General features: G+C 44.7%; 1 protein-coding gene across 5 annotated transcripts in view; it reads right to left on the reverse strand.

Annotated features, from left to right (window-relative positions):
• TULP4 (TUB like protein 4) overlaps window positions 1-13,232 on the reverse strand; it is a 230,938-nt gene that overhangs the window by 30,085 nt on the left and 187,621 nt on the right. For all 5 annotated transcript variants that reach the window (XM_048225871.2, XM_057310918.1, XM_048225873.2 and 2 more), the window contains 2 exons: window positions 10,745-10,879; window positions 3,034-3,200 (listed from right to left, as the gene is read on the reverse strand). In XM_048225871.2, the coding sequence (XP_048081828.1) occupies window positions 3,034-3,200; window positions 10,745-10,879 (302 nt within the window). The remainder of the gene's footprint in view (window positions 1-3,033; window positions 3,201-10,744; window positions 10,880-13,232) is intronic.

Here is a 13,232-nt window from a genome sequence, read left to right on the forward strand (position 1 = left end):
AAGACAAAAGACAACAGACAACAAAAGGGTCAAAGCCAGCTGTCCCAAGAAAGGGACCACGAGGCTCTCTGAACCCACAGTTTCTGGCCGACGAGGGCCCTAGGCTGAGAACTAGGGACGCAGCCCGCTGAGAGATCTGATCCTGTGGGTGTCAGAGGGCCCTCCTGGCCTCTCACAGTCATTGAAGCTCTGCCCCTCCTTTCCGCAGCTCCCCTAAGAAGGTGGGATGATCTCTGTCTTAGAGGAAATGCACTTCAAATGTCTAATATTTGAAGAGGATGTCTAATGTTTGTATAAGTGTGTACAAAGGGAATGTCTAATGTTTGTACAAGTGTGTACAAAGAAGGAAAGCCTTCTAGAACAGTTCACTTTTAAACAGACTGAGTTGGGTGAGTGGTCACCATCAAACTATGTTGGCTGGAGCCATGGACAGTTTTGAATGCTAAGCTGTAACAATTTGGCAACTAACGTGCAGTAGTAAAAGCCAGCTCGCCATCCAGGCACCCACATCTCAGTTTTAAAAGAACACACTATTCTTGTATTTTGAAAGCAGACAACCTTAGGAAGGACCTTCACGTCTATTTATAGCAAACCGGGGAGAGAGCACTCCTGTGGCAGCTTCGTAAGAATAGGCACAGTGAGCCCTCAACAAAACAGGGCAATATATCCCTCTGCTAACGGACACTCCCGCAGTACGGAGTCGATGACCATAAATGCTATCTCTCACTTCACTTTTTGTTTCCACATCACCTCTTCCTCTACCTTCTCTCTTAATTTTTTATCCAGATATCTTATGTTAGCAACTGAACCTCTTAGAATAAAGCTGACTCCCTCAACATGCCTTTTGTGCAAAATACATTCATAAAGCTAAAACAAAATCAACCATCAACCAACCCAAACCCCAGACCCAAATTACTGAAGCCTGTGAACTTCAGTGGGTAATGCTAACTCTAAAACTCTGCTGTCAGATTAACAGATATGCAATTACATATGGCTGGTCATAGAACAGCTAATAGGTAAATTACAGAATTTTCAATTACAACAGGTAGAAAGGAAAGGAAAATAAATTGCAGTATATTTCCTCATAAGAGCTTCAGCCACTAGCATTGCTGTTATGAGTAAATCAGGAGAATCAATTTTAAAGCCGAGGCTGCCGCAACTGTGTGCCCAGCAACGGCTTTGTACGCAATAACCTACAATCTAATTAACTTGGAAATAAATTATCCAATCCAAATTGCGTTTAGTTCTTTCTATAAACAGCCCAATAAATTTCCTAACTTCCGTCCTGCTATAAGAATGTCCCTGCCTTTGGACAACTCGAATAGCATAGCACAGATAACATGTGATTTTAGAATCGTTACAGAAAAAAGCTGGGCTGGTGCTACCTATAATTAATGTTGTACCTGATTTTTAATAGCGTCATTATTTAACTTTATATTATTAAGGCATTTGTTTCAATGGTTGAAACAGATCCTCAAATAAAAAAAAAGAATAATTTACTAAAATGCTGAGACACTATACGGATATTTTTCCCCAAAGGAAGATCAGCTAAGCTCCCCTCTTATCGCTGAGCCCCAAAAAAGTTAAAATTCAAGACCTATGTTAGTTTCACATTACAACTGATGAAAACGTCTGCAACGGTTGAGGCCGCTGAGCCTCTACTATATTCTAGGCACAGTGACAATCAGAGAAATGAAGAAAATATGGTCTTTGACTTCAAGAAGACAAGTAGACAGAAAAGTGTAGTAAGTATCAGAAATGTCAAACATCCCAGGGGGATGCTTCACGAGAAGAGGGGTCGTAATCACTGGCAGATTTACAAAAGGATGTGACTGTGCTGGCATTAAGGATGACGGATTTCCCCACACTGAGATGGCAGGGAAGGACATCCTTGTAGAAGGAATAGAATGCCAGCAGAGGTGCCCTGAATCAGACAGAATAGTGGACAATGCTGAATCAATATGGAGTGTGTTTCAGCACCTCAATTCACAAATATTCTAATAAATGTAAAAGTCTTATTAACTCAGAAAGAGCTAGAAATTCCCATCCTCTCCTACTTGTCTTTCAGTTAGGCTAGGGACAGAAAGTCAGCATGACAAATGTGATTGATAAGGCACATAGCCTACTGGTTCAAACTATCAACAGAAAGAATTAAAGAAAGCATATGTTGACAACTGTCCACCCAACAATCATATTAAGCAAATATTTACTGAGCACCTACTATGTTTCAAGCAATGCACTAGCAGCTTCAGTTTTGTAAGATGAAAAAATTCTGGAGATTAGTTAAACAATAATGTAATACAGTTCATGCTACTGAAATGTACACTTAAAAATTATTTAAAATGGTAAATTTTTTGTCATGTTTATTTTTCCACAAATAAAAAAAAGATATGTTTAAATAATGAATGTGTACATCTAATTACAAATTTCCCCAAAATCTGGTATAGCTGCCTCTTTGAGCTGAGTAATTAGGATGTAAATCTCTAATGTATTATCACCCCTGTCAATCCTCAACTCACTGTCAGACCCGTCTCCACTACATCCCACTGAGAATTTTGTCCTCCACGAGAAGCTGATCCAGACTAGAAGTGTACTGGTCTAAAGATCTCTAGGAAATAAAAACAAACAGAAAAGGGCTACCTGTGCATGCCTCCCTAAAGATCTTCAAGCTTTTTTACCTACTGTTTAATAATAATTTAGTTCAGATGTAAAAGTACATTGTTGGCATGAAAAAACATAAAATCCGAGCGAATAAATGAAGATTAAGCACACACTTCTCTTAAGTTCCTAACTTCTACTTGGGACTGATGATAAACACCAGCTCACTCTGCTTACTCACTGTCCACTCTTTTGAGTGGGGAATGTAATAAAGTATTCTGGTTAAAGGCAAAAATTTGTTCGTCCCTTACTTTTTCTGGTCAATGAGAGATTAAAATCTGTTGAAGATAATTACAGCAAGCACAACCAAGTCTCGGTATTTCATGGAGCTCGGGGAGCATACTAAGACAGTGAAGGTCTGACACACATCCTTACTTGCACAAGCGTGTCCAGGGTAAAGATGTGCTCCCCGCGGACATTGTAGAACTTGACCATGGCACTCTTCAGAAGAGGGCCGTTGGGGAGGTCACCAAGCTGGGTCTGCCGTTCCATACCAGCAACAGCCAGGAGGTCTCCCTGGGTGCACCACTGGGCCACCACCTCTGAAATCACAAAGAAGATGGTCAGCATGACAATATGACCCTCCCTGAACTTTTACTTAAGTAGTTTAGAAAACAGAGATGCTGAGCAAATACAAGGTGGCTCCTTCCCCTTTTCCTCAAGAAGACAACAGCTACCCATTTCTCTGAAGACAAGACAGACTCTATTTAAACAGGGGTCTATTACCGGGATGGGGAGCGCGGCGCCCCTGAAACACAACGCTCCCAGGTAAAAGCACATACGCCGACACTGGCCTGTTACATATCTAACTCCGAAACCAGCAAGACTCTGACAGCATGGGTAAGACGACCAGACCTAGGACTGTCCATCTACTGCTTGGGCCCCCACCCCAGCGACGACTCCAAGAGCTTACAGATGCAAAAAGTAGGTCAAGAGCAAAATCCAGGTTTATATTCATTTGCTTTCTGTGCACTATTGGGCAGATAAAGTTCAGATAAAGGACGTATCTGCATATGAGGGCCCTGACTTTTATTCCACACTGGGATGTTGTGGGGGCTTAGAAAAGAAGATAAACACTTCTGGTGGATGGGAGTCTTGTCAGAAATGTTCATCCTGGAGATGTGACGCCCACCCCCAAGCCATTTCGTACCTATAAGAAATGGCTATGAAATGGCTATGAAATGGTTTGTCTAATCCCAGCGTGAGCAATTTACTTATTCTGGCTGGTCAAACAAGCTATTTGTACTAATAAGATTTACAGCATAGTTCTTCCCCATTAAGACCCAAGAGCCCTATCTGGCTCATACAGAGACTGCTGAAATCCAGAACTCAAAGGCCTCTCTGAGCAAGGCTGGCTGGAGCCTAAAGGTCTAGAAGCCAGCAGCTCCTGGGCTCCGGCAGGTCACACGCGACCTCAGAAGCTTTCTCTTAGTCACAGGTGGTGCCGATTCTGACGTTAAGAACAGCACGTTCTGAGGTCACCAGTGCTCCCTGACTTCCTTGGAAGACCGGATAACGGTCCCTGGCACAGGATGGCTCTCTGGACCCAGGGAAGCGAGAGCCTGTGCGTCAAGTAAGCCACCGACAGGAGCTAGAGACGGAGGGAGCAGAGGGCTGAGTGAAGGCAGTTCCAGACAACCACGAAGTGAGAGAACTCTACAACCTGAGATAGGGAAAGCATCAATAAAAGGAGTTTTTTCCTTTATCTTATAAAAGGATATGAAGAAGGTTAAATACAAACCAGGAAATGAAAAATCACTTAAAAGAATCAACTAAATATCCTGCTGAGCAAGATCGAGAACAAGACTTGAGGGGGAAGCTCGGGGATGTGTGCGCGTCCTTCAGTGTGCTCTGGAAACCCAAAGGGGCTCAGGTGCTCCACTGAGAAGCCGGCTGTGATCACCAAACTGAAATGACCTTCTCCGGGTGACAGTTTTGGCAGCACAAGGACGTCAACAGGAGAAGCAGCTCACACTGACAGGTACAGATGACAAAAGCGCAGAGGCTGCCGTTGCCCAGGACGCAAGCAGCACTGCGGCTCCGAGCAGGTGGAGGCCAGCATCCAGTTCCCGAGGCTCCTCCGCCAACCCGCTCTGGTCAGGGGGTGAGCGACACCCCCGCACCACTCTTCTTGCTATTTACTTAGTTTAATAAGATTCTTTGAATTTTGCCACTCAGTGGTTTTTCCCAACAGCAAAGTGGGTTGCTGCCCCTGCAGGGCTGGTCCAGGCACACGGTCCGTTCAGGAACTGCACAGAGACGAAAGGCTCTGCCCCCCACACCCGCATCCTCGGTCCCAGCTACGCTCGAGTCCACACGTTCCCAAGCAGCTGCCTGGGGACTTCTCTAGTGCAGTTATCAAGTTACAGGGAGGCAGCGGTGGTCGCCACAGGCAAGCCGTTCTTTAAAAAAGAACATGTTCCACAGGAATAACTCCATTTCTTGTTCTGCTGATCACACAAGCAGCAGCGTCAAGGGCCGAGGCCCCGTGCCACACAGTGCAAGCCAGTCCTGATGCCCACGATGGGCCACAGGCACCAGGGGAAACACGCTCACCTCAGAAAACCCGACACAGAGAACTCAGTAATGGGAGTAAGAAAACAACACTGGAGATTGTGCAGTGTCAGCCCGGGGTGTGTGAGTACTTCCACGGGGGCTGAATTCCAAGGGCAGGAGTTTAAAATCCTTACAGATTACCACAGAATGAAAGAGAAATCACATATTTAATTCACTTTCTAGATTTCACTAGGATGAAGAAGGATACAGAAACCTAGATGTGGTCAGGACAGAAGCTTTCCTGTCCTAGAAAGTTTTTTTTTTTTTTTTTTTTTAAGATTTTATTCGACAGAGAGAGAGACAGCCAGTGAGAGAGGGAACACAAGCAGGGGGAGCGGGAGTGGAAGAAGCAGGCTCATAGCGGAGGAGCCTGATGTGGGGCTCGATCCCATAACGCGGGGATTACGCCCTGAGCCGAAGGCAGACGCTTAACGACTGCGCCACCCAGGCGCCCCTAGAAAGTTTTTGTAAGCTATGCCCGTCTTATGTTAGACCAGAAAAAAATCCCCAATACCTTTGCCCAATCTTTTAGTAATAATTTTGTAATTTTTAAACCTTTAAAACTTTGTTTTAAAATGTAAGCCAGAAAGATGGGCGCCTGGGTGGCTCAGTCAGTTAAGCGTCTGTCTTCGGCTCAGGTCATGAAATCAGGGTCCTGGGATTGAGGCCCACATCGGGCTCCCAGCTCAGTGGAGAGCCTGCTTCTCCCTCTGCCTGCCCCTCCCCCGCTTGTGCGCGCGCACGTGCACGCACGCGTTCTCTGTCAAATAAATAAATAAGATCTTGAAATATACATATAAGCCAGAAAGAATGAACTAATGCTTTATTTAGTAATCCTTTTTTCACTTTTCCTGAAGTTCTTAGCAGAGTCTCTAGGGATGTAGGGATTTCCAAGGCACAAAAGAGGCCCATCCTCCTCAAGTACCAATTTTTCTTGCTGATTTTTTTTCAAGGTAATCTCTACGCCCAACATGGGGTTCAAACTCACAACCCTGAGATTAAGAGTTGCGTGCTTTACCAGCTGAACCAGCCAGGCGCCCCTTTCTTGATGATTTTGAGGTGTTTGTGGATTTTAGGTCTCTTAAACATTGTACACAAAAAACATTAACATAGTCACATTATTCTACTTTAGCCAGACAACCTTATGGATCTTTTCTGGTAAAAGGCTGGAGGGTCAAATTTTACATGTATTAAGCAATGAGAAAATTGGCGCTTTTGTGTTAACAAGAGCCCTTCATGTGGTATTAGTGCTGGGTCAAAAAGAGAAAGCCAAGTACTAGTGGAGAAAGAACAGGACTCTTACCAAACACCACATGTACTCCAGCTGCTGGCTAGAAGTCTGAGGCTCACAGGGGCCTTTGTCCCTTGGGTGTCCATGTTGATGATTGGCCTTTTTACTAATCATGAGATATGTGTGTACTTGCATTTGTGTACATGGATTGTGTGTTGAGAGGAAGAAGTGAGCAGGTGCACAAAGTAGGAAAGTGTGTAATAGTAAAGAAAAAAAAAATGTACATGTTATTTTACCAACAGTGCTTCTGGTGAACATACTAAGGACCGAACAACATCAGCATGTACTCTGTGAGGAAGACGGGTACAATCTCTATCAGCCCCAACTAGAGGAGTAGAGAGGACCACTGACCAAAACCACTCTACCTCAAAATCAAAACTCCCTCTTGACTTTCTCAGTGTGTTCTATGAAATGACAAAAAGAGGAAATTCTATAAAACAAAGAAACAAAGCCTAGGGGTTTAAATTCTTTGATTTTAAGACAAATATGGGTGAAATGAGCAGTGCCTTTGAGAGCTTGCTTTCTACAAGAGAGGAACTGGTTAGGTCAGAGGATTTCTGAGCTCATCACTGGACTGTTTTTCCTTGAAGGGTAGCAGAGTATGCCACTTCGAAATATGCCACACTGGCATAAAAACTATTTGGAGCCAAAGGCAATTGAGAAACAGCAGATATTTAAAAAAAAAAAAAAAAAAAAAAAAGCAAGCTCTCTTCTTCCTCCCTATTTACCAAAAAGCAGGATGTATATTGGGGAAGCCCCCCTCCCCCCCCCGCACCCGGACCAGGAAGGACAGAAGTTAATCACTGGAGACATCTCTAGATCCTTATCAGCCCACAGACAGCACCAGGAGAATCTACAAATTTCAGGAAGGAGCCCTATCTTCCATTAGATCCCCATATGTTTACCTTCCCACAGTCTGCTGCCCTAGAAACTTCAAGTCCTTTCCCTTTGTCTTGTCACTTCTCCAAAAACATATTATTCTTTTGTTAACATGCTACATAAGACCAAGTTTTACCCACCCCTTTGAGTCACTCATCTCTGAACACTTCCACAGGTAAATGCAGTGCATGTGTTAATAAACTTGTTTTCTTTTCTCTTGTCAATCTGTCTTTTGTCCGTCTAATTTATAGGGCCCCAGTCAGAGAATGCAAGATTTCTAGAGGGAAGTCTCCCCCCCCCCCCAAATTGTCAAGGAAGAGTATAGTAACGACAGAGGGTAAAAACCCCAAATAAGGTGAACTAATTTATGGCTCACTGTGTGATAAACAGAAGCCCCCAAAGTTGGGATACTCTGTAGATTTTTCCTCAAGGCAGAATTTCCTCAGCAAACATCTGCAAAGCAAAATTACCGACCACCCTATGAATCTGCAATGAAAACGAAGTTGGATAGTTGTGGAGAAGAAGCTAGTCGTGGGGACTATGAGCTATTTACCATTCTGTGTTCTTCTGCAATGACATAAATTACAATGTTGGTAATAAATTAGGAAATATCATGAGTCATATTAATTCAATGGAAAAGTTCTCTGATGATATTTCTTTTGAAACACTAACAGACAAAGACTAGACCCTTTCAGTCCACCTTATGTGACAAGCGACTGACCTGTCCACAATAGGATAGATTCCCGTGGATGGAGAAAGTTGCCACATGCCATCTTGGCAGCATTCTGGCTACCTCTTCCCAGTATTTATTAACATACCCCATAACGTAGTGGACAAAAAGAAAACAAATGAATTAAAAAAAAACACTGCTGTTGATACTACAAGTAAGACCAAGTTCTCATAATACTCTGAAACTAAGACAGAAGAAAGTGCCTATATCTAGCACCTATCAGGTGACATCAACTCACTTAAATTTCATCTAACTTCTTATAATCGAGAAGACTCTGTGCGAAAGCTTGTTTGCCCATGAAAGTGTAAGGTTGAAAATACTTTCATATTAGATTTAGATTTCTAGTCAGGCAATGAAAAGAATGCTAAATTTGACCATATTTTTAGAATAAAACTCAAGTCAAAAACTTACACATTTGGGAGGGCCTCCCTGGGTCTCCTTCACAAGCTACCTCATATGTCTTCCTAATCGTCCAGCACACGCTTGGTGGGGATGTGTTGGCAGTGCTACTTCAATACAATTTAGTTTGAAAGACAGGAAACAAACTAATATGTCCAAAAAAATAGTTTCCATAGGTAAGCAAGATGGCAAAGAATTAGAAAAATTTGCTATATAAAGAACATAGCAGAACTGAGTGGTAAGTATGCTATTTTCAGTCCTGATCAGATACTTAGTAGGGAACACAGTTCAGGACTCCAGACTAGAGGCAAGTTCTGATGAAATTAATCAACTTGGTTAAAGCTTTAAAAACAGTTTCTTTACTTTTTTAGGGGCGCCTGGGTGGCACAGCGGTTAAGCGTCTGCCTTCGGCTCAGGGCGTGATCCCGGCATTATGGGATCGAGCCCCACATCAGGCTCCTCCGCTATGAGCCTGCTTCTTCCTCTCCCGCTCCCCCTGCTTGTGTTCCCTCTCTCACTGGCTGTCACTATCTCTGTCAAATAAATAAATAAAATCTTTAAAAAAAATAGTTTCTTTACTTTTTTAAAGATTTTATTTACTTATTTGAGAGAAAGCACGGGCTGTGAGGGAGGGGCAGAGGGAGAAGGGGGAGCAGATTCCACGCTGAGCCGGGAGCCCAACGCGGGGCTGGATCCCAGGACTCCGAGATCATGATCTGAGCCAAAGGCAGACACTTAACCAAATGAGCTACCCACGCCCCTGAAAACAGAATTTCTGAAGAAGAAAAGAAGAGCCTGGATTACTAAATATATGTGAGAATTTATGATGACCATCCCTGCATTTTAGCTCCACAAAGGTCAGAACTTTCAGAAAAGAACACAGAAAAGCCCAAGGAATTTAAGTTCATCATCGTCACGCATAAAAAATACTCAGCTTCTAAGGGAGTCCATTTGTGGTATAAAGAGGGACTTCTACATAGTTCACATCCCTCAGGAGTTTATAGGCTAAATAATTCCTTACAATTATAGTTTCAAAACAGCAAAATGGGACACCCATAAAAGGGAGCAGAACTTCTAAAAATATTCTATAGTTTTGGGGTGCCTGGGTGGCTCAGTCGGTTAAGCATCTGCGTTCAGCTCAGGTCATGATCCCAGGGTCCTGGAATTGAGCCCCATGTCTGGCTTCCTGCTCAGCGGGAAGTCTGCCTCTCCCTCTGCCCCTACCCCCACTCATGCTCTCTCTCTCTCTCAAATAAATAAATAAAATCTTTTTTTAAATTTCTATAGTTTTAAAATAGAAATATTAAGTGCTTGGGGATGTGCAGACAGATATGATGCATTCCAGCCAATCAACAGTTAAGTATATACACTTAAGTCTCCCTATCCCTGTGATTCCTGAATAATTCAGACAAGAAGCACATGACAGGACTGTCTGTTCTGAGGGCCAGCTCTGAATGACAGTAGCAAGTTGAACTGCAGGTTCTGGTTTGCCCTTGACCTTCCAATTCAGATTAGAGTAGGTCCCTTTAACTTGAGACCAGAGGAAGTCCAGAAACTTCTACATTGTACCATTTAATCCTGAAGAGACAGAACTGTTTTTCCAAAGAACTCATCAGGGTCACAACATGAGTAAACATTCCAAACTGCAAAATGTGGAACACACCAAATGCCCACGGACAGTGATTTTCTCGTATGATAACAGATTTCATAACATCTGTCAGGAAAGTGTCAGCCCTTGGCGGCTGATGTTTTCATCAGTGCCTCAGTCTGGCAACCATGGAACGTCCACAGTCTGCTGGGGTAACTTTACCACACAACCATCAGCTCCTTAATAAGCCTCAACGTAACAGGGGCCTCTGTGAAGCTGTGCCGTGCATAGCCTGCTGCCTCGGGAAGAGCAGGCACTGAGGTCTGACGCCGTACAGACAGAATGTCAGACAGGGGCGAACACCACACACCTGAGAAAGATCACTCTTGTCATAGTAGGAAAAGAACAGAAAGACAAAGACCTTCAGGAATCCCTCCTCAAGATAAGCCTAGGTATCAACTGGTCAGATAAGCAGAGGAGCGAAAGGAAATCGCTTCATTAACGGACTCCACTAAGCCCGGAAGAGGTCACTGCAGAGGCACAGGGATGGGAATGGATAAGGACCGGGTGTTGGACACCCACTGGAAGGCAAACGCACGTAGGGCTGATGTGTGGGCCTGGGGTCCCATGCGGCCTTCTGTACCTTTCAGCCCTGAGCGGATGACAGTAGGAGACAAGTCATCGTAGTTGTTCATTAAGCTGATGTCCCCCGAGGTGAAGCTGACGGTGAGCAGTGGCTTGATGTTCTGCACCGGGATGGGATACGCTGCTGGACCATCTGCCGGGACAAAAGTGCTGAGTGAAAAGGAGGCAATGGACACATGACCCCAATCCAGACGGCCTGAAAAACCGCCTGACACCACAGGTCAGACTCTGGGCCGGGGTGTTACTGAATACGGCCGTGTTCTACCCCACGCACAACCTACACGAGGCCATCAGAGGGATGCTTACCAGAGCACTCTGGCGTGAGGAGAAGGATGGGGACAGCTAGCCCTGGAGGCACCAAGTGAGGTGCCTTGGGCTCTGTTGTATGGTGGTGAGAATACGTGTGGAAAGATTATTAACTTATATGTTAATGTGTCATGTTTCTAATGATGTGTAAACATCGATTATTTTAATGTCATATTATGTGTAAGGATGGTGGGAAGAGGGACGAAAACAAGTTCTTAATCCTGGTCCAATGCAGAGAGAAAAGCTGCTTTTCAACGCTAATGCTCTCTCGTTGAACATTATAGGAAACGAGGAGCCACAGCAGCCACTCTGAGTTCTTTGTCAAGTTTTTACCACAACAGACCACAAATTTGGAGAAAGGCCAAGGCTGGATGTAGCTCAGAAGGAATTTTGCTACATCTGCAGTGCACAGCCAGTATAAAGAAAATTCTGCTTTGTAAGGTCAAGGAGTACTCATGGATGCTAAGGAAAAGCTGTGATGGGTCATTATCTGGATTCTTCCACATGTTGTTTCAAAAGTAAAAGTCAGTCCCTCCCACAGGCCAGGATAAATCAGGGCCCTTTCAGAAGAACCCCGGAGGCCTCACACCCATGCTGAGCTCATCCCTGGCAGCCATCCAGAGTGGGCCGGCCTGACATCCGCACGCTCACGCCCAACTCAGCCCCGCCCGTGGAGGATCCTCAGCTGTTACTTTCCTTTGCTTCACTTTAAGTTGCTGTAGGTACCCACCTCTATGCTCAAATTCCCTGGGCCACCAAGGAAAACCCTTCTCTATGTGAAAGGTAAATCCCAGTCATCCTCCCAACTGCCCCATGGCTCATGTTAGAGTAGCAGCCAGGGACTAAGTTCTATTCTTGGTCTTATCCTGAACCTGCTCTCTGGATCTTGTTTCTTCCCATAATACATGGGGCTGAGTAAACCTGCAAGTCAAGTTCTGTTTTCAAAGTATGTTGAAAAATATCCAATGTTGTAAGACATTGACTTTATTACTATGAGGCTGGAGAAATGATTAACACTTCACTCAGGGCTAGGGTCCTACTAGGAAAGGGCACGGTGACTTCTCAAATGGAAATACTCTCTCTGCCCCCCCCAAGCCCCACCCGTCCTGAAACACCACCACCCATCTACAGTTTCTTTTCTGTGCAAACATCATCTTCTCCTTAAATGAATGACTGAATGAGTGTGCGTCTGTCTCTGGGAAGCACCATGTATTATATCACGTCTGGGACAGGAGAAGATAAAATGAGAGCACTCCAAGTACCAATGGAGGTAGATGCTGTTGGGGGACAAAATTAAAGAATATTTTCTAGACCAGCCCTTCACAGGATGAACTGCCCACAGTCACAGGAAAGGGGAGAAATCGTCCAGCCCATCAAGGGCGCTCGGTGAGCAGTGTGGACGCAGCTGTCCAGGCTGAGGGCAGAAGTCCTGCAGCAGTATGGCCACGTCTAATCTGCCATGATTTCATAATATATTTGCCTTTAAAAAAAGAGGGATGGAGTATTGGGGAAGAGCCAAAGCCCCGAGGAAGCCAGGGCTGAATGCTACTGTTGGTGATGGCCAGCGTGACCATCAAAGGCTTCTGCTTTTGTGTGGATGGGGGGGGGGGGTCTCTTACATATTTGAGGGATAAAAGACACTGCAAAGGCAAAGGAGGCTGAAGTCTGAAATTATCCCCACCCAGAGCCTGAAACCTTTCCCTGACACCCCGAATGTTAAAAAACTGGATGCCAACGGATCTAAGCTAACACCACTGTGAGGCTTATGGGGGGGAAGACAGGTTCTTCGAGCTGAGAAAAGGAAGTTTTCGCCCAAAATAAATAAGACGGGGCACAGATGGCAGCCCAGCGTACTGGCCTGCATTACCGGCAGAACTAATCCTTTTCTCACACAACTAAAGCTACGGGCTTTAATGACATTAGGGATTTGGAACACCACAGATTAAGTTATAGTAATAGCACAGCATTTCTCATCTCCAGCTCTCTTCATTCTCGCTAAGCAGCTAAGCCCCACAACACCCTAGGGACACAGAAAGGGTCATTTCATGTCTAGCGACACCTAAGCCAATGGAGCCTCATCAGCCTGCACAGTGATTCTGAGAAAAGGGAAGGCAGAGGGAAGACAGCCGAGTCAAGCCCCAGATGTTCCGCCACCCTGCCTTGGCGTCTCCGGAGCCCTT

The sequence above is a fragment of the Ursus arctos genome, unplaced genomic scaffold, assembly GCF_023065955.2.
Source record: "Ursus arctos isolate Adak ecotype North America unplaced genomic scaffold, UrsArc2.0 scaffold_13, whole genome shotgun sequence".
Lineage (NCBI taxonomy): Eukaryota > Metazoa > Chordata > Mammalia > Carnivora > Ursidae > Ursus > Ursus arctos.